Source organism: Anolis sagrei, chromosome 4 (assembly GCF_037176765.1).
Source record: "Anolis sagrei isolate rAnoSag1 chromosome 4, rAnoSag1.mat, whole genome shotgun sequence".
Lineage (NCBI taxonomy): Eukaryota > Metazoa > Chordata > Lepidosauria > Squamata > Dactyloidae > Anolis > Anolis sagrei.
Window position 1 is genome coordinate 236,314,539 of NC_090024.1, and position 22,977 is coordinate 236,337,515.

General features: G+C 40.2%; 1 protein-coding gene across 1 annotated transcript in view; it reads right to left on the reverse strand.

Moving 5' to 3' along the window:
- The window catches only part of EEF1A2 (eukaryotic translation elongation factor 1 alpha 2), a 45,782-nt gene extending 24,584 nt beyond the window's left edge, over positions 1–21,198 (reverse strand). The window contains exons 1-2 of the mRNA XM_060771940.2: positions 21,090–21,198; positions 13,889–14,107 (exon numbers count right to left, since the gene is read on the reverse strand). Coding sequence (XP_060627923.1) covers positions 13,889–14,032 — 144 coding nt within the window. The 5' untranslated portion in view covers positions 14,033–14,107; positions 21,090–21,198. The remainder of the gene's footprint in view (positions 1–13,888; positions 14,108–21,089) is intronic.
- Positions 21,199–22,977: the final 1,779 nt, after the last annotated feature.

Consider the following 22,977-nt stretch of genomic DNA (forward strand, 5'->3'; position numbering starts at 1 on the left):
CATGGGATGTTTTGGGTAACATTTATACAGAACGGTTTGCCATTGCCTTACCCCGAGGCTGAGAGAGTGTGAATTGTCCAATACTGCCAAAAGCATTTCCATGGCTGGGCATGCATTCTCACTCTGATCTCTCAAGTTCTAATTTAACACTTGAGGTCCATCTAAACCAGTATTTCTCAACCTTCCTAATGCTGCAACCCCTTTATACAGTTCCTCATGTTGTGGTGACCCCCAACCATAACGTTATCTTTGTTGCTACTTCATAACTGTAATTTTGCTAATGTTATGAATTGTAATGTAAATATATGATCGGCAGGATGTATTTTCATTCACTGGACAAAATTTGGCACAAATACTCAATACACCCAAATGTAAACACTGGTGGAGTTTGGGAAAACAGACCTTGACATTTGGGAGTTGCCGTTGCTGGGATTTATAGTTCACCTACAATCAAAGAGCATTCTGAACTACACTAATGATGGAATTTAACCAAACTTGGCACACAGAACTTCTAGGACTAACAGAAAATATTGGAACCGTTTGGTGGGAATTGACCTTGAGTTTGGGAGTTGTAGTTCACCTACATCCAGAGAGCACTGTGCACTCAAACAATGCTGGATCTGGACCAAACTTGGCACAAATATCCAATATGCCCAAATGTGAACACTGGTGGCGTTTGGAGAAAATAGACCTTGACATTTGGGAGTTGTCATTGCTGGGATTTATAGTTCACCTACAAGCAAAGAGCATTCTGAACCCCACCAATGATAGAATTGGGCCAACTTCCCACACAGAACCCCCATGTCTTGAAGGGACTCACTGGTGCAAGCCTCCCTCCAGCCTCGCATGCTCTCCCTTTCCATGCATGGAGTGTCAGAAATAGCCCTTCCCTTGGCTGAGAGGCTGGTTGAGAGACTGGCCAATCACAGCGGATGAGGGCTTTTGGTGTGAGGATTTACCAACTATTTCCTAAAAGGAAGAGAAGGGCAGGCAGAGAAATCTTCAACCTTCTCTGCCAAAGAGGTTCCTAAGACCATCAGAAATATGTTTTCTGATGGTCTTTGATGACCCCTCTGAAACCCCCTCGGAGCCCCGATCCCCAGGTTGAGAAACACTGCTCCAACATCTCCAAAATACCATCCTGATTTGATAGGAACAGTGCCAATTAATTCTGTGCCGCTGAACTATTTCAGCTGCTGTTAAAATGTTCCAATTTCTCTCTCCTCCTCCCTCTTTCCTCAACAGCTTGCTTCAACCGCAGCAAACTGAGTTCACTGTGCGAACGTATTTGCGCTCAATTAATTGAGGGAACATAATCTTGCCCTTCCCAGTAGGCTCGGGAAAAAGCAAACTGCTTGTTTGTTTGTTCTTTGTCATTAATATCTTTTGCTATCTTGATCTAGAAGGGCTAGAAGGCATGATCATCAAGTTTGCAGACAACACCAAATTGGGAGGGATAGCCAATACTCCAGAGGACAGGAGCAGGATTCAAAACAATCTTGACAGATTAGAGAGATGGGCCAAAACTAACAAAATGAAGTTCAACAGGGACAAATGCAGGATACTCCACTTAGGCAGGAAAAACGAAATGCAAAGATACAGAATGGGGGACAATGCCTGGCTTGAGAGCAGTACGTGTGAAAAAGATCTTGGAGTCCTCGTGGACAACAAGTTAAACATGAGCCAACAATGTGATGTGGCGGCAAAAAAAGCCAACGGGATTTTGGCCTGCATCAATAGGAGCATAGTGTCTAGATCTAGGGAAGTAATGCTACCTCTCTATTCTGCTTTGGTTAGACCACACCTGGAATATTGTGTCCAATTCTGGGCAGCACAATTCAAGACAGATATTGACAAGCTGGAATGTGTCCAGAGGAGGGTGACTAAAATGATCAAGGGTCTGGAGAACAAGCCCTATGAGGAGCGGCTTAAGAAGCTGGGCTTGTTTAGCCTGAAGAAGAGAAGGCTGAGAGGAGATATGATAGCCATGTATAAATATGTGAGAGGAAGCCACAGGGAGGAGGGAGCAAGCTTGTTTACTGCTTCCATGGAGACTAGGACGAGGAACAATGGCTTCAAACTACAAGAGAGGAGGTTCCATCTGAACATGAGGAAGAACTTCCTGACTGTGAGAGCCGTTCAGCAGTGGAACTCTCTGCCGTGGAGTGTGGTGAAGGCTCCTTCTTTGGAAGCTTTTAAGCAGAGGCTGGATGGCCATCTGTCAGGGGTGATTTGAATGCAATATTCCTGCTTCTTGGCAGGGGGTTGGACTGGATGGCCCATGAGGTCTCTTCCAACTCTTTGATTCTATGATCATCTTTAGATGTTGCCTGGCCACTCATGTTCCGATTTTCATCCAAGAACTCCATACAAGGTTTCCACGGAAATTAAAATGGAATCATACTGCTTTAATTGTATGGTGCGATTTTGTGTATTCTGATCTGCTCACCCACTCCTTGCAAGCCAAAAAACACTGAGTATAAATTAACAAATGAAGTCAGCTTATGCAGCCCCCACTCCCAACCTGCCAAGCAAACAAAACTGGTCACTTCCCAAACATGCTGAATTTTGCTGCATTATGCATCACTTTGGAGCAAATGACAATCCTCCATTTAGCAAGCAATCCACCCCCCTTACTCCTCCCTATTTTTCCCCCAACTATATTCAATTACCCGCAGAGACTGCAGGCCAGAAAAGAAGCTTCCCTTTTTCTAGCTTTGCACAGTAATGCCTCTGTTACATGGCCTAATATGTCTTGATTTGGCTGAGCAACACAAAGGATGGCTTGAAAAAGGAAAGAATAATCTTCTCAAACTGTTGTTATCTCTGTTCTCGAAACCCCAAATCCTTTTCCATTACCTTATTCTTTCAAAAAATCAAAAAACCAAACACCTTGGTAAGAAACATCTTTGGAAAAAGAATCAAGAGGCAGCCTCCATTTCCTACCAATGCAACCGAGTGAAAAGGAATACTCTATCCACAACCCTGCATTAGAAAATGGAGTCTGGAAGCACAGTCAATTGGCTATTAATAGCAGGTTCACATCCTTCTGCATATTCTTGCTGTGCCAACGAAGGTGGCACAAAAGGTCTCGGAGTGGTTTAAAGAAATAGCAGGCCATTTTAGAAGGGATTATCTTTTCTTTTTGCTGCACAGATGGGTTGTAGACGGACAGGCAGACCTATTGGATCAAATCATTGCTGTCAAACTTTCTCTGCATCTCTTCTGACTGTATTTGACACTACCCAAATGGCATCTACAATTTATTTTTGAAATATAGAATCACAGAGTTGGAAGAGACCTGATGGGCCATCCAGTCCAACCCCCTGCCAAGAAGCAGGAAAATCTCTAGCCATCAAGCAGGAAAATCTCTAGCCATCAAGCCTGAAAATGCCAGGAGGAAAACAATTATCTGTGAGTTTTCCAGGCTGTACGGGCATGTTCCAGAAGCATTCTCTCCTGACATTTCACCCACATCTATGGCAGGCATCCTCAGAGGTTGTGAGGTCAGTTGGAAACTAGGCAAGTGAGGTTTATATATCTGTAGAATAATGTCCAGGATGAGAGAAAGAACTCTTGTCTGTTTGAGGCAAGTGTGAATATTGCAATTGGACACCTTGATTAGCATTTAATGGGCTTGCAGCTTCAAAGCAAGGGCCGGGCTGTGGTGCAGCTAGTTAGTAACCAGCTGCATTAAATCACTACTGACCGAGAGGTCATGAGTTCAAAGCCAGCCCAGGTTGGAGTGATCTCCCAACCATTAATAGTCTAGCTTGCTGTTGACCTATGCAGCCCGAAAACAGTTGCATCTGTCAAGTAGGAAATTTAGGTACTACTTTATGCAGGGAGGCTAATTTAACTAATTTACGATACCATAAAACCTTCCAGTAGTGTGCATAAGAATTAGGAAGTACTCCATCAAGGACTTGGTGTCACAAGTGGACGGTGAAATGGCAGCTCCCTCTGTGGCCAGAACTGAGCATACCCTGGAATGTTAAATTGTGTCTGTGTCTGACTATATATGTTGTATGTCTATGGCACTGAATGTTTGCCATGTATATGTGCATTGTAAACCACCCTGAGTCCCTTGTGAAGTGAGAAAGGCGGAATATAAATACTGGAAATAAATAAATAAATAAATAAATAAAGCCTGGCTGCTTCCTGTCTGCAAACAAAGAGTTCTTTCTTCAAAGTCACAACTGCATGGAGCGCCATTACTTTTCTACAGAAGAGGTACCTATTGATCTACTCACGTTTGCATGTTTTCTAACTACTAGGTTGGCAGAAGCTGGGCCTAACAGCAGGAGCTCACCCCAGTCCATGGATTCAGACCACCAACCTTTCAGTCAGCAAGTTCAACAATTCAGCAGTTTGACCCGCTGTGCCATCAGCATATTAAAAATATCTAATTAAAGCAGCTAAAAAATTAAAAGCCCTAAACTACCATAGTCTTATGATGCTAAAGCCAGCTGACCCAAATGAGAAGTCTTTAAAATGTTCCCAAACTTTCGTCACCTGTGTCCCCATATATAGGAAGCCTTAAGGAACCTTATGGGTTTCATGAGCAAGTTTCCAGTCCTTTAGTAGGCTGTTTGCAATATTCAACAGATCAGCATTCTAGATATGTGATAAATGGATTAACTGGGCAAATAAGCATGAATGAAGTATATAGATATGATGCCATTGTTAAACAAAGAGAAGCAATGGTCGCTAGGAGGGTATGTAAACAAGCAAGGTAAGACACAGTGCAGAAGCCACAAAAGGCTTGGCCGATGGAAGAAAAAAAACCAAAGCATTTGAATAACATTGCAGTATATGGTACTATTCTCTAAGTTCACAAGGGCAAAAGAGAATCAGCAAAGCAAGCTGGCTTTATGATAAATTATTACAAGGCTAAGGCAGGGATCCAACCGTTTGGAGGCCAAAGGCAAGTTGCAATTTCAGACTTCAATAACCTTTCCTTGGAAACTGGGGTGCAGCAGAAAAGGCGAGAAACCAAATTTACTCTGCAGTCTCAGTTCTTATATAAGAAGTCAGGTTGTGTGGCTCTGAACAGTAACCGACAGGATTATGAAATGTCATTTCTCTCTTCTATGCCATAGAGAGTTCTGGCAGGGCCTCCCTGGTGCGTAATGAGCAATTATTATCAGGCAAAGCAATGACATGACATCGGTTGCTGCACATTTCATTTTTAGCTCCTGCCTCAGCTGTTCACCAAAATGAAAAGTGCAGTTAAAAAATCAGAAGGCCGAGAGAAGCACCACAATCTGGGCACCACAATTGAAGGGAGATGTTGACAAGCTGGAATGTGTCCAGAGAAGGGCAACTAAAATGATCAAGGGTCTGGAGAACAAACCCTATGAGGAGTGACTTAAAGAGCTGGGCATGTTTAGCCGAAAAAGATAAGGCTGAGAGGAGACAAGATAGTCATGTATAAAAATGTGAGAGGAAGCCACAGGGAGGAGGGAGAAAGCTTGTTTTCTGCTTCCTTGGAGACTAGGACACGGAACAATGGCTTCAAATTACAAGAAAGGAGATTCCATCTGAACACGAGGAAGAACTTCCTGACTGTGAGAGCCGTTCAGCAGTGGAAATCTCTGCCCTGGAGTGTGGTGGAGGCTCCTTCTTTGGAAGCTTTTAAACAGAGGCTGGATGGCCATCTGTTGGGGATGATTTGAATGCAATATTCCTGCTTCTTGTCAGGGGGTTGGACTGGATGGCCCATGAGGTCTCTTCCAACTCTTTGATTCTATGATTCTATGAAGTCATAGGGAGGAGGGAGCAAGCTTGTTTTCTGCTGCCCTGGAGACTAGGACGTGGAACAATGGCTTCAAACTAGAAAAAAGGAAATTCCATCTGAACATCAGGAAGAACTTCCTGACTGTGAGAATTGTTCAGCAGTGGAACTCTCTGCCCCAGAGTGTGGCGGGGGCTCCTTCTTTGGAGGCTCTTAAACAGAGGCTGAATGGCCATCTGTCGGGGGTGCTTTGAATGTGATTTTCCTGCTTCTTGGCAGGGGGTTGGACTGGATGGCCCACGAGATCTCTTCCAACTCAATGATTCTATGAAGCAGCCGTAAAGGAACTAGAGAACACCCCCCATGATCAATACATACCAAGGTCAGAATCATCCTAGCCACAGTATTTCTGATTTTGAATGCACGTGCCAAGAAAACTGTCAGCAAGGAAGGAAACTCAAAATGTGGTACTGGATGAAAGTTTAATGGATACCATGGACAGCCACGAAGATAAACAAATGGGTCTTAGAACAAATCAAGCCTGGATTCTCACAATATTATTAAACTGAAGGTTTCATACTTGGACATATCATGAGAAGGCATGACTGATTGGAAAAGATGATAACGCAAAATAGAAGGCAGTAAGAAAAGTTGAAGACCACAGAAGAGATGGATTGATCAAATCAAGGAAGCCATACACAAGAATCATGGATGTGTCATGTTATTAATTATGTTATTTATGTGTGCATTCAAGTTGTTTCTGACTTATGGCAACTTTCAGGTGAACCTATCACTGGGTTTACTTGGAAAGATTTGTTCGGGAGGGGTTGTCATTTGCTATGCTTTGAGGCTGAGAGAATGTGCCTTACCCAAGGTCACCGAGTGGTGCAGAAATTTGCACTCTGGCCTCCCAGTGTCCCAATCCAATGCCCAACTACTACTTCATGTCATCTCTGCCATTAATAGGGAAGCCATAAGTGAAAAAAAGAATAACAGTCTTTATGCACCTTTACATACCCTACTTAAAACAAAAATAAAATATTTTGCATCAAGAAAGGATAAGTTCTGTGACCCATTTTACTCAATTTATTCTGACCTATTTTACTTAATTTATTCTGCTCTGGGGTAAGAGCAAATAATTCTGCAGAATTACTGATGTTGTACCCCTTTAGCTCTAATAGGCATCCTAATTTATTCTTCCCCAGATCTCTGGATTGGCAGGAATCACTGCTGTCTATACTTGGGCTGGAAGCATAGCCTCGAATCACACTGAAGAATCGGAGGCCCCTTCCACACAGCTTTATAAAATCCACATTGAACTGGATTATATGGCAGTGTGGACTCAGATAAACCAGTTCAAAGCAGATATTGTGCATAATCTGTCTTGATATTCTGGAGCCCCTTCCACATAGCCAAATAAAATTCCACATTTTCTGCTTTGAACTGGAATATATGGCAGTGTGGACCCAGAAAACTTAGGGCCCTTCCCCACATAGCCATTTAATCCAGAATATCAAAGCAGAAAATCCCACAATATCTGCTTTGAACTGGGTATCTGAGTCTACACTGCCATATATTCCAGTTCAAAGCAGATAATGTGGGATTTTATTCAGCTATGTGGAAGGGGCCTCAGTTCAAAGCAGATACTGTGGGATTTTCTGCCTTGATATTCTGAGATATATGGCTGTGCGGAAGGGCCCAAAGAGGCCCACAAACACTGTCAGGGGGGACACTTTTTTGAACATTGATAAATCAAACCATGGATGTTGAATCTGTGGATAAGGGGATTATACTATCCTCTACTCTAGAAACTATTTGCCCTGGAACTACAAAACTAAAAGGCAGTTCTGCCTATCAGAAGGTAGACTTAAGAACTATACTGAAAGGTGTGTTTATGCATCAAAATTAGAGGAGTAAAGATTCTCCTACTGCAACCTATTTCATGTAAATGGCTTTTGACTGAAAGAACGCTTATAAATATTCAATAGTTACACACCCTCACTTACAATTTGTACAGTTCATTTTAACCACCAAGCTATTTACAATGTGTGCTGGGATTGTTCTTTTCTAACCCTACAAGGAAGATCAGAATGGGTTAACTGAGTCTTGAGTAGTATAGTTATTTTGGAAGCTGTAGTGGGGAGATCTCTAATGTCTAGTGCAATCTTGATCCATGGACCATCAGTGGTCTGCAAGAACAAAAACATGGTCCGTGAACTCACCGTTACTACACCGTTGCAACAGGAGTAACTGGTCTCGCGAAACCCTCTTATAGTACTAAGGCTTATTAAATATGGTTTTCTGTGGGCAAGGAGACAACGACTGGATTACTTATGTTCTTTATCCGAAACTAGAGCTGATGTGGTCTATCCAATACAATTTTCTGAATCAGTACCCCAAATAACCAAACCAAATCTAAAGTTGACCAAAAACTGATTCATAACGCTTTTGGTACTAATGTTGGAGAGTGGTTCCTGATCAAAGTGGTCCCTGGTCAAAAAAAAAGTTGAGAACCACTGGTCTAGTGAGATGATTCAAACTTGAATTGCAAGTCTGCCAAACATTCATTTCTTGGATTTATATCCCATTTTTCTCCTGGGGCCCAAGGACTATGAAGGCAAACACTAATCCACACTATGATAATGAGTCTTGCTTAAGGACACAAGAAGGATTTGGAAGATCATACCGACACCCAGCCCTCCGCATGGAAGGTTCTATTCAGAAATGTTGGGCTACAACTTCTGTCACCACCAATATGACCAAAGACCATGCTGGATGGGCATGATGTATTGGAATCATTTCTTATAAGAGTTTCAACATGAAGAAGCAAGCACAAACTGCTCAGCCGGAAACTAGGAAGTGAATCCTACCAAATCCTGAGATACATCAGATTACTTATTAGTGATACAGCCCTGTAAATGTGCATGGAGATTTGCAAAGTACAAAAAATCCAGAAGTCACAAAATTAAGATTTGTACTGTGCAATTGAGATGACACAGAGTCGAAAACAAACTTTCAAGTTCTTTAGAACATCTTGTTTGAGGTTGAGCAAAATACAGGAAAAAGAAGGAGAAGCTAGACATGGCAAAGCAGCCACAAAATGTCTGTAAATCTTAAATAGGAGAAATTTGTAGTACACCAGCAGCCAGCATCCAAGGCATGATTTATAACAGTGGTTCCCAACATTTTTTTTGACCAGGGACCACTTTGACCAGGGACCACTCTCCAACATTAGTGCCAAAAGGGTTATGAATCAGTTTTTGGTCAACTTTAGATTCAGTTTCATTACTTGGAGTGCTGATTCAGAAAATTGTATTGGCTAGACCACATCAGCTCTAGTTTCTGATACAGGACATCCCATAGTTGTCATTTGCTCATCTACAGAAAACCATATTTAATAAGCTTTGGCACTATGAGAGGGTTTTGTGAGACCAGTCACTCTCATTGTAGTAACGGTGAGGCCGCAGACCATATTTTAGTTCTTGCTGACCACTGATGGTCCATAGACCACAGCTTGGAAACTACTGGTTTATAAGGAAGGAAGAAAAACCCCTATGTGACTGAAGCATCAAGGCAGTACTGTGGAAGATATAGATTTGCCCATTCTGAAATATCTTTCAATGGTTTTCTATACATCTGAATGTAGGGCATATGAAAAATCACACTAATTATTTACGTGTCTAGGAAAAAATGCAAAGTGATTTTGTCTCTAGAAAGAAGCTGCTGTGATCTTCCACATGCCCTGGTTCCAAAATGCCACACTGCTCATTCAAATAGACCTCTTGAGAATTCGTAGCTTTGGGAAGCTTTTCTGGATCTTTCATATGGAATTTTCCAGTAAGACCACTCTTCTGTGGATTCTCCAAGAATAAAATAATAATGGTTGGTGTCGCTTTAAACTGGTTTACATTTGAAGGCCAGTTATGTCCAAATTTAGAGGCTAAGACAGGCTGCAGCGAGTTGTAGCTTGAGAACCACGCTGTGTTGTACACTCAAAGGAAACTAATACATTAACCGCAATAGTGAAACTGTCACATGATCTGCATGAAGATGTTCTGGTTTCACTGTACTAGTGCCTACAGCCTTTTCTTTCCTGCTTCTCCTTTGTCCAGCCTTCCCTAATAGGATGTCCTGTAGATATTATGATTATAGTTCTTTCTTTCCTAACTAACATCCCCCATTGTGAAGGGTCATGGAAATCGAACTTCAAAATATCTGGAGGGCTACCATGTTTGTGATAGGTTGTGGCTTCATCTGCTATGAATCTCATTCCCCATCTTTACCTTGGTTCATCAAATCCATTGTCATCTGGTTGTTGACCGAAGCCCTTTCTACACTGCCATGTAATCCAGATTATCAAAGCAGATTATTATTATTATTATTATTATTATTATTATTAAATTATTATTATTATTATTATTATTATTATTATTACTTTACTGACACAAAAACACAGTATGTCACAGCAAATGAGATCTGTATGCTGGATTTCATATCACAAAATCACAAGCCAAACACTTCCCAAGCGTCTAGGACTGTGTGATGTATTTTCGAATGATGCATGCAGATCCAAGTAAGGTAGCCTTTTGCAGTTGACAGATCGTGATTTTATCAATATTTATTGTTTCCAAATGCCGGCTGAGATCTTTTGGCATGGTACCCAGTGTGCCAATGGCCACTGGGACCACCAGTGGTCATTATTATTATTATTATTATTATTTACTTTTGTACTGCTTTTCTCACATAAATGAGACTCAAAGCAGCTAACAAATAAGAAGGATAACATTAAATACTTAATACAATAATACAAAAAATGCAAAATACAAAACGCATCATCCCACCGAAACAACATATAAGCAATAAATCCAGACATTGCAAAACCACAAGTTACATAAATATAAATAGACATAAAAATAATCACATATATCATAATTATAAAATTCCTGGCCCTCAGGCCACGGAGGTTGACCTAACACGTTAAAAACATTAAACATTACACTAACCGACTCAGAGCTCTAAGTCTTGACCATGAGAGTCTAATCTGGCCAAGATGGCAGCTAATGTATGTTGTCAGGGAAGGCCTGCTTCTATAATCCAGATTATCTATTTGAACTGGATTATGGGAGTCTACACTGCCATACAATCCAGTTCGAAGCAGATAATCTGGATTTTATATCACAGTATCACAGTATAGAAGGAGCCTGAGAGTAAATGGCCAAATATTTAAAGATAAACAGGAATTACTCCCAGAATATTAAAATCATATCTAAAGGACTTCATAAACTGAAAGGGAAGTTTGACTTGCCATGGAATGGTTGCAAGGTACCAGCTTACCACTACAAGCATTACTGAATGAGCTTGAATGCTAGAGTAAGACACTTTTTATTAATTCCTAAGTAAAATGAGGAATTAGGCTACCCCACCCCCCCCCCCCCACTCTCCAAGCCTTCTGTATACAACAGAAAACAAGGCTATTTCGACAAGCCTTGACAGTGTTTAAAATCCCTTGATGAACATAATTGAGGACCTAAAGACTATTTCACTGTGCAGTTTATGAGACTGATAGTGATTGCAGTTGTTTTACACCTGCAGCTCTTGTTGCATTTTATTGATTTTAACCAGGGAGGTTGTGATGTTTATGTAGGTTGTTATTGCTTTTGTTGCCCCCCCCCCCCCTCACAGGTTGCGGGGTCTGTTGGAAACTAGACAAGTGAGGTTTATGTATCTGTGGAATAATGTCCAGGGTGAGAGAAAGAACACATGTCTGATTGAGATAAGCATGAGTTTTGCTATTGATCACTTTGATTAGCATTCAATAGCCTTGCAGCTTCAAAGCTTGCCTGCTTTGTACCTGGGGGAACCATGAAAATGAACAAAATATGGGACCAGTATTTAAAAACCCTAAAATCAGCTCAGTAAATAAAAAAAACAACAACACAAAAAATAAGGGAATTCCAGACAAGAAACCATCAGGGCCAGCTAATCACCTCCCAACAAGGGATTCTCCCAGGAAGGAAGCAGCCAAGCTTTGAAGCTGCAAGGCTATTCAATGCTAATCAAGGTAGCCAATTACAACATTCACACTTTCCTCAAGCAGACAAGAGTTCTTTCTCCCACCCTGGACATTCCACAGATGTCATTTGCCTAGTTCCCTACAAACCTCGCAACCTCTGAGGATGCCTGCCATAGATGTGGGTGAAACATCAGGAGGGAATGCTTCTGGAACATGGCCAGACAGCCCAGAAAATTCACAGCAACCCAGTGATTCCAGCCATGAAAGACTTCAACAACACAGAGATGGTAAGGATTGAAGGTAAGATTTTTTTTACACTGAGATCTGAATTTGATCTCTCCAGACAGGTAAAACAGCTGTATTGCCAGATGCAAGCTTCAGTTTACTGAGAATCCCAGCTTTTATTTTAGAAAGTAGGAAGCAGGGAGGGAAAAGCAAGCCTTTGTAGATGCAAACACATATGGGAGCAAACAAAACCTCTGAAAAGGGAATACGGTTTTATGGCAGCCATGATTAGCAAAAATAAAATGTAAAAAATATAAAGAAATGTAAAATAATGCAAATATATATCCTACAGTTCTGCTTAATACATAATTCTGCCTTCTTGGTACATAAATATTGTTCTTTGAGGTTGGTGAAGAAGGAGGGCGAGTTAAAAGAGGGGGAAAATATTTCAGATTGACATAACAAGGCATCCCATTTTTTTGAAAAAAATAGTCATGCTTAGGGGGGTACATTACTAGAAGTTATCAGAGGCAAAAGAAGCATGGTTTTCCAAATTCTGGTGTCACAGGGTCCATTGCCTTGTGATTCCCCTTCACTAGCTATTCGAACATGAGGAAGCTGCTCTTACGATCCTGTCTAACTCAGAGATAGAATATGTTTACACAAACAAAAGCTTTGGAACCATAGTGAAGGTAAAGGTTTCCCCTGACAATAAATCTAGTAGTGTTGGTGCTCATCTCCATTTCTAAGCTGAAGAGCCGGCATTGTCCATAGACACCTTCTACGTCAGTGGTTCTCAACCTTCCTAATGCCATGACCCCTTAATACGCTTCCTCATGTTATGATGACCCCCAACCATAAAATTATTTTCATTGCTACTTCATAGCTGTCATTTTGCTGCTGTTATGAATAGTTTTGAATGTTATGTAATTTATTTTTTGATTTTCTGTTGTGTTTTTTGTGTTTATATTGTGTTTACTGTGTTGATGGATATGGCCTTATGTAAGCTGCCCCAAGTCCCCTTGGGGAGATGGAGGCGGGGTATAAATAAAGTTTTATTATTATTATTAATTATATCTGATATGCAGGATGTATTTTCATACACTGAACCAAGTTTGGCAAAAATACCCAATACACCCAAATTTGAATACTGGTGGGATTGGGGGAGGGTATTGATTCTGTCCTGTGGGAGTTGTAGTTGCTGGGATTTATAGTTCACCTACAATCAAAGAGCATTCTGAACTCCACCAATGATGGAATTGAATCAAACTTGGCACACAGAACTCCCATGACCAACAGAAAATACTGGAAGGGTTTGGTGGGCACTGACCTTGAGTTTGGGGAGTTGTAGTTCACCTGCATTCAGAGAGCACTGTGGACTCAAACAATGATGGATCTGGACCAAACCTGGCATGAATTTGAACTGCTAGGTTGGCAGAAACTGGGGCTAACAGTGGGAGCTCACCCTGCTCCCCGGATTCGAACCACTGACCTTTTGGTCAGCAAGTTCAGCAGATCAGCGGTTTAATCTATTGCACCACCAGGGCCACCAGGAACCATATATGGGAATATTATCACCATAAATACAGCACATTATAAGCAGGTGTGTCAAAAGAGATGAAAAGCAGATTCATTGAATTTTCCTCCCCAATTTGCACCTGGCCTACTGAAATAGGAAGGAAAGAAGGAAAGAAGGAAAGAAGGAAGGAAGGAAGGAAGATGTAAGACAGAATAGAGAAAAGATACCATGGAGGCAGAAGAAAAACAAGGGTGATAATATGCACGAGAGAATATTCCAGACCCAGGAGGATGCTTGCAGGAGGATCAGGGCATTTCCCCTGCTCATTTTCCGTGCGAGAGAGGAAAATAAGGTCAAACCTGAAGGTCATGTTCGTTACATGCAAGGGGCTTACCTCAGCAGCTTCCTTCTCAAATTTCTCAATGGTCCTTTTGTCGATCCCCCCACATTTGTAGATGAGATGGCCGGTGGTGGTAGATTTGCCAGAGTCCACATGTCCAATGACAACAATGTTGATGTGGGTTTTCTCCTTCCCCATGTTTGCGCTTGGTCTGGGCTTGTGCTTGGCGGCAGCTAAAGGGATGGAAAGCTGAGCAGCTGCGACCGGAGGAGGCTGCAGCAAAGGAGAGGAGGGCAAAGGCGGAGGAGGAAGAGGAGGAGGAGATCAGAAGTGTCGCCAAGAGCAACGGCAGCACAACACAAAACCGGCATCCGCACCCTGCACAACCCTTCCACCTCCGGGTCCCACAGACACCTCATCTGGGTTTCCCTGTAATGCCGTTAAGCCTGGACTTTAGGCATTAGAACTATCCCTGGACAACAGCAGGTCGAATGTAGGGCAGACAGACGGATTTTCTGTCTGTGATTGATTTCGCTCTTCTATTCTGAACTGACACCTTCATCTGAGAAACAGATTTCAAGAAGAAATGTTCAATATTTTGTTTTAAAAAGCATTAACATCATGCTTAAAAATCACACTAAATGCCCATAAGGCACACCAGATTCTGTCTGATCTTGGAATCTAAGCAGGGTCAGTCCTACTTAGATGGGAGACCCTCAAGGAATAGCAGGTGTTGCAGGTTATATTTCAGAGGAAGGGACTGGCAAATTGAAAGCATAAAGACCTCACAAACTCTGAGGATCCCTGCCATAGATGAAGGTGAAATATCAGGAGAGAATGCTTCTAGAATATGGCCATACAGCTCAGAAAACTCACAGCAACCCAGTGATTCCAGCCATGAAAGCCTTCAAAAATACAATGAAACCATATATTCAATCAAAATAGTTTATTGTATGGGCCCAAAGCCATGACAAAAAAAAAACACCACATTCACACAATAGTACCCTCAAAGAAACAGGCACCAAAGATGCTATACAGAAGCCATAATCATGCTCGCACAAAGAGCAAAAACAATGCAAGTTTACAATAATTAAAAGCATACACGTATGCACTGTCCACAGACACACATTTCAATCAGCTAATATTCCCCCCCGAAATGCATGAGCAAATAGAAATATTTTAAACTGGCAGTGTAAACAATATAAGGTTAGTGTCAGGAGTACCTCCCATAGAAGAATATTCTCATGGAATGTTCCCATGGAAGAATATTATAAAATCAGGGAGGCTACTATGGAAAAGACCCCGTTTTTTTTTTTTTTGTAGGTTTGTAAAAATCATTCAGCAAAACAGCCTGATTGTCTTAAATTTTGCCCTAATATGGGAGACTGTCTTCTTTGGGTACCAAGCTGTTTAGAGTGCTGAGTTGATGTGAGTTTTCCAGGCTGTATGTCCATGTTCCAGAAGCATTCTCTCCTGACATTTCACCTGCATCTATGGCAGGCATCCTCAGAGATTGTGAGGTCTCACAACCTATGAGGATACCTGCCATAGATGCAGGTGAAACCTCAGGAGAGAATGCTTCTGGAACACGGCCATACAGCCTGGAAAACTCACAACAACCCTTTTCTGGCCATGAAAGCCTTTGACAATACATTGTTTAGAGTGCTGTTACACTGTTACACTGTACTGAGTTTGGGAACAAATAAGTAGCCATTGTTGCCTTTCGAGAATCAAAGGAACATGGCTCCAACTCTGACCAAAATAGGAAAATCACATACGAACTGGAGGCTTGAAACCATTTTTAAGGGCAAACCTTACAGATTATTCTGAAATCTAGAAACAATAGGAGAAATCATCCTGGACTTTAGCCACAAAAGGAATCTGTATTTCCTACAATTTGCATCGTTGCTCCGGAATGTCCACTCCATGGACGGCCATGTTAACGATCGTGCTGCCAATCATAAAGTAATTACGTCACCTCTTCCGGATCCCAAAACTGACCTCCTCCCTTTTTATAGATTGAATGATTCACAGGCATCTCACACACACATACATTCACACACAGAGGGGGTCAGCTGCTTCCTTTACTCTTACGAAAAAGAGGTTGTATAACAGGCATGGGCAAACTTTGGACCTCCAGGTGTTTTGGACTTCAACTCCCACAATTCCTAACAACCTGAAGGCTGTTAGGAATTGTGGGAGTTGAAGTCCAAAACACCTGGAGGGCCGAAGTTCGCACATCCTTTTTTTATTATCATAGGGTCACACGAGGGTTAGTGAAAATAAAAACAAGCTCCAACTATTTTATCTGAACTGTGCCATTCTGTGGCCTGCATTACAACAAGCATCCTATCCTAAGCAATAATACCATCAAGGGGTATTTTCCCCCCTTCCTACTCCTATATAATGTTTGGATGTACCTTACGAGTTTCCTAACATACTGGCCTTCCAAAAGGGACAATACGGTGTCCACAAATGGAAAGAGACAAAAATAGCTTCCCACGTGCTTCCATGAACCAGCAGAAGATGCCAACGGTGCACAGACAGTTCAATGAGGAAGGGGCTTCCTGACTCCAAGGTTCAACAAAGGCCTGGGCAAACTTTGGCTCTCCAGGTGTTTTGCACTTCCACAATTCCTAACAGCTGGTAGGCTGTTAGGAATTGTGGGAGTAAAAGTGCAAAACATCTGGAGAGCCAAAATTTGGCCAGGCCTGGTTTAACATAAGAAGATACAGAAAGCACATTGAAAGACATTTAGTTTACCAGCAACAAAATGTTTTCTTTCCTTTTTTACAAAAATTGCACCATCTGCATTGTCCACAAAAGGCTCCAGTGGTGATAACAAAAATCTCCATTTTGTGATGCTATTCCCAAAGAGGTTCTGTATCATTGCAATTTGCTAACACAAAACCAATCAAACCTGTCAAAACCTTCTGTTTTGCTTTACGTCCAAGGGCAGCATAAAAAGCCCCGGCTCACCCCCAATCTAGGATATATAAACAGGTATAAACAATGGAGATAGGTTGCCAAGAGCACTTCAAAAATAATGATATCCAGCTCTTTGCATGTATGCAAAGTTACAAAACGCAGCTCAGAAAAAAAAAGCAAGCATATCTCATTCTAGAAGCCTCTATGACGAGCATGTGCAAACATCGGCCCTCCGGGTGTTTTGGACTTCAACTCCCACAATTCCTAACAGTCTGCTGCGAGTTGAAGTCCAAAACACCAGGAGGGCCAATGTTTGCCCATGCCTGCTCTATAATATATAACGGAAAACTATAACTGGGAAGGAGGGGGTTGTATGCATATTATAGAACCATATTAGAAAATCTATTATTCTAATCTAATCTATAATATATATACATCTATATAAATAAAAATGTTATAGAAAAATATTATAGAACCATATTAGAAAATCTATTATTCTAATCTAATCTATAACATATATACATCTATATAAATAAAAATGTAATGTTTGTTTGTGGGATTAACATAACTCAAAAACCACAGGACGAATTGACACCAAATTTGGCCACAATAAACCTATCAGGCCAACGAGAGACCATCACTCATAAAAACACTGGAAAACACTGCAGAAGAAACTTTAAAAGCCAAAAAATAAAAAATACATTACAACACATGCACAAAACCACACATATATGCAGATACACATATATACACACAAAATACATATACGCAGACTGGGCCACAGCAATGCATGGCAGGGGATGGCTAGTGTACAATATTAATATATAGATAATATATTATCCTATTCCATAATATGCATGGAAAGAAATTCCTGGCACTTAGATAGACAGATAATATAATATCCTATTCTATAATATGCTTGGAAAGAAATTCCTGATGCTTTCTACGGCTCCGTGTTTAGGACTCTAGATGACTCACTAAGTCCATGGAGAAAAATAATGTGTCAAAATATGATATTTGGGTATTTTGAGGAACGGGTGCTAAGAAGTCACCTCCTTCCTAGCCTTCATGACATGCCGGCCACATGTCTGACGTGCCCGGTGCCAAAGGCCTCTAAAGTCCCTCCGCTGTGGGTTATTTTTAAAACCCGAGTGACCCAACCTGGACTATTTCTGAGCCCCTATCAGCTGAGCACATGGCAGGGAGGGAAGCAGGCTAAATTCTCCTAAAATACAGAAAAGCAAAGCTAAATCTTGTATTGTTTTAAAAAATCTACAATGTTTACTTCCTGATCCCAGTCCATCTAGGAGGGAAAAATGAATGCAAAATCAAAACAAAGGGGCTTTTGCAAAGCTAGGAGGCCCAAGCCCAGTATAACAATAATAATAATGGTATAATATGATATCATAAATATAAAAATAATGAAAAAATAATGAAATGTAATATTATAATAATATAATAATAGTACAACATAATAATAATATAATAATAATCTATCTATACACATAATAAAAGTGAAAATGTATATGTATGTGGCTGAAATGTATTATAATCATTACTATAATGAAATGTAGTAATGATATTACAATATAATAGTATAAAATAATAATCTATATATACACATAATAAAAGTGAAAATGTGTATGTATGTGCTGAAATGTATTATCATCATTACTATAATGAAATGTAGTAATGATAATATAATATAATAGTATATAATAATATAATAATCTATATATACACATAATAAAAATGAAAATGTGTATTGTGTATGTGGCTGAAATGTATTATCATTACTATAATGAAATGTAGTAATGATAATATAATATAATAATAGTATAACATAATAATATAATAATAAACTATCTATACATATAATAAAGGTGAAAATGTGTATGTATGTGGCTGAAATGTATTATCATTACTATAATGAAATGTAGTAATGATAATATAATAATAATATTATAAGAGTATAGCACCATAATAATATTATAATAATTTATCTATACACATAATAAAAGTGAAAATATGTATGTATGTGGCTGAAATGTATTATCATTACTATAATGAAATGTAGCAATGATAATATAATATAATAATAATAATAATATAGTATAACATCATAATATAATAGTAATTATCTATCTGTACACATAATAAAATGTGTATTTATGTGGCTGAAATGTATTATCATTACTATAATGAAATGTAGCAATGATAATATAATATAATAATAATAATAATATAGTATAACATCATAATATAATAGTAATTATCTATCTGTACACATAATAAAATGTGTATTTATGTGGCTGAAATGTATTATCATTACTATAATGAAATTTAGTAATGATAATATAATATAATAACAACAAAATAACAGTATAACATAATAATATAATAATAATCTATCTATACATGTAATGAAAGTGAAGATATGTATGTGCGTATGTGGCTGAAATGTATTATCATTACTATAATGAAATGTAGTAACGATAATATAATAATAATAATAATAGTATTATAATAATAATAGTATGACATAATATAATAATAATCTATCTATAGACATAACAAAAGTCAAAATGTGTATGTAAGTTGCTGAAATGTATTTAATTACTATAATAAATGTAGTAATGATAATATAATATAATAATATAAGAGTATGGCATCATAATATAATAATAATAATCTATCTATACACATAACAAAAGTGAAAATGTGTATGTATGTGGCTGAAATGTATTATCATTGCTATAATGAAATGTAGTAATGTTAATATAATATAATAATATAAGAGTATAGCATCATAATAAAGCAACAGAGAGGTAACTGATGTCATCCAAAAAGCCCAAATAATCTATCTATACGCATAACAAAAGTGAAAATGTGTATGTAAATCTATCTATACACATAATGAAAGTGAAGATATGTATGTGTGTATGTGGCTGAAATGTATTATCATTACTACAATGAAATCTAGTTATGATAATATAATATAATAATATAAGAGTATAGCATCATAATATAATAGTAATAATCTATCTATACACATAACAAAAGTCATAATGTGTATGTATGTGGCTGAAATGTATTATCATAACTATAATGATAATATAATATATTATTATTATTATAGTAGTATAACATCTTAATATAATAATAATAATAATAATAATAATCTATTTATTTATTTTTTGGTCATGTCAGGAGCGACTTGAGAAACTGCAAGTCACTTCTGGTGTGAGAGAATTGGCCGTCTGCAAGGACGTTGCCCATAATAGTCTATATATACATATAATGAAAATGAAAATGTGTGTATCCGGCTGGCGATAATAATAATAATAATAACAATAATAGTCTACTTATTTTTTTTTTGGTCGTGTCAGGAGCGACTTGAGAAACTGCAAGTCACTTCTGGTGTGAGAGAATTGGCCGTCTGCAAGGACGTTGCCCATAATAGTCTATATATACATATAATGAAAATGTGTGTATGTGGCTGGGCTTCCCCTGAAGGCATGGCAGGAAGGAAAACATGCTAAAGCCTATTGAAAATGCAAAAGCAAAGCTACATCTTTTTCAAAAAATCCCAAAATAGGTGGGAAACATCAACAAATGCAAAAGAAAATTGCTTTGACAAAGATATGAGCTCGTTATAATCAGATGGGAAGGATAGAATAAGGTCAAATGGACCTTGCTGCATAGAGGAATCTTTGGGGAAAATATTGAAAGGGGGGAGTAAGGGGGATGGATATATATGGGCAATGCTCAGGCAGCCTTAGAGGGAGGGGAGGCAAGGAATGACAGTGCAGTAAAGCAATGGAGAGGCAGGCCATGGGATAATAGTATATCCTCAATAGTATCCCATCTAGACCCAAATAGATCCCATTGCTCTCTTTTCAGGAGGGCACCTGCACAGCAATCAAGATAAATGGGTGTCAATGGGTTTGCAATACAGATCAATGGGTATCCGGGGGGGGGGGGGGGGAGGTGGAGAGAGGATCAGTTTGCAAAGGTTAAAGCCAGTTCCCCCTTTTTGCAATTCCAATTATATATTGCAATATATATATATTGCTATCTCTGAGGATGCTTGCCATAGATGCAGGCGAAACGTCAGGAGAAATGCCTCTAGAACATGGCCCTATAGCCCGAAAAAACCTACAAGAACCTAATATATATATATATTTGCAACAAAAATATAATGCATCCCATCCTGGTTGGAAACCGCCCCCAAATTGCACCGCTTCCCATTGGATTTGGTTTGAAAGGTGAACAGCAGGAAGGAAAGGGGAGGCCAAGCAAGAGGGATCCGTCCCGGGGCTCTTACCGGCAGCGGAGGTCCGGGAGGGCAGAGGCTGCCAGCTTGGGCTCCGGAGGCTTTATGGGACCGGGAAGGGAGGAGGGAAGGGGGGAGGGAGAAAGGGGGGGTCCTCCTCCGGACGGCGGCGGCGCAATGCAGTCCCCCGCCCACTCCCCCTCCCTCTCCCCCTCCCTCCGATCTACAGCAATGCGGTACCAACCCAGGGTGGGAAGAGCAGCGAAAGGAGATGGGGAGGAGGAGGAGGAGGAGGAGGAGGAGAGGGAAGAAGGCAAAGAGAGGCGCCCCAGAGGAGTGCCTTGGCCCTTCTTGTAGCAGCAGCACCTCTCCCTTATTATAAGGCAGTGGCTCTCAACCTTCCTAATGCTGTGACCCCTTAATACAGTTCCTCATGTTGTGGTGACCCCCAACCATAACATTATTTTCATAACTGGGTTGTTGTAGTTTTTTTCGGGCTATAGGGCCATGTTCTAGAGGCATTCTCTCCTGACGTTTCGCCTGCATCTACGGCAAGTATCCTCAGAGGTAGTGAGGTCTGTTGGAACTAGAAAGAAGGGTTTATATATCTGTGGAATGACCAGGGTGGGACAAAGGACTCTTGTCTGCTGGAGCTAGGTGTGAATGTTTCAAGGAACATGAAAGGCACTGCAGACTACTTCAACCAGAGAAGTCAGCCATAGCAGAGCACCTGATGAACCAACCTGGACGCAGCATATTATTTGAGAACACAGAAATGCTGGACCACTCTCACAACCACCATGTCAGACTATCATAGAATCATAGAATCAAAGAGCAACTAAAATGATCAAGGGTCTGGAGAACAAGCCCTATGAGGAGCGGCTTAAGGAGCTGGGCATGTTTAGCCTGAAGAAGAGAAGGCTGAGAGGAGATATGATAGCCATGTATAAATATGTGAGAGGAAGCCACAGGGAGGAGGGAGCAAGCTTGTTTTCTGCTTCCCTGGAGACCAGGACGCAGAACAATGGCTTCAAACTACAAGAGAGGAGATTCCATCTGAACATGAGGAAGAACTTCCTGACTGTGAGAGCCGTTCAGCAGTGGAACTCTCTTCCCCGGAGTGTGGTGGAGGCTCCTTCTTTGGAAGCTTTTAAACAGAGGCTGGATGGCCATCTGTCAGGGGTGATTTGAATGCAATATTCCTGCTTCTTGGCAGGGGGTTCGACTGGATGGCCCATGAGGTCTCTTCCAACTCTGATTCTATGATTCTATGATTCTATGACTACTTCAACCAGAGAAATCAGCCAAAGCAGAGCACCTGATGAACCAACCTGGACACACCATTTTATTTGAGAACACAGAAATGCTGGATCACTCTCACAACCACCATGTCAGACTACACAGAGTAGCCATTGAAATCCACAAGTATGTGGACAATTTCAACAGAAAGGAGGCAACCGTGAAAATGAACAAAATCTGGCTACCAATATTTTAAAAAACTCTAAAATTACAACAGCAAAACAACAGAGAGTAAACGATCAGGCACATCTAATCACCTCTCAACAAAAGATTCCCCCAGGCACTGCCAAGCCATCAAATGCTAATCAAGGTGGTCAGTTGAAACATTCACACCTAGCTCCAGCAGACAAGAGTCCTTTGTCCCACCCTGGTCTTTCCACAGATATATAAACCCATTTTCCTAGTTCCAACAGACCTCACTACCTCTGAGGATGCTTGCCATAGATGCAGGCGAAACATCAGGAGGGAATGCCTCTAGACCATGGCCATATAGCCCAAAAAAACCTACAACAACTCAGTGAGTCCAGCCATGAAAGCCTTCGACAATACTTCATAACTGTCATTTTTCTACTGTTATGAATTATAATGTAAATATCTGATATGCAGGATGTATTTTCATTCACTGGACCAAATTTGGCAC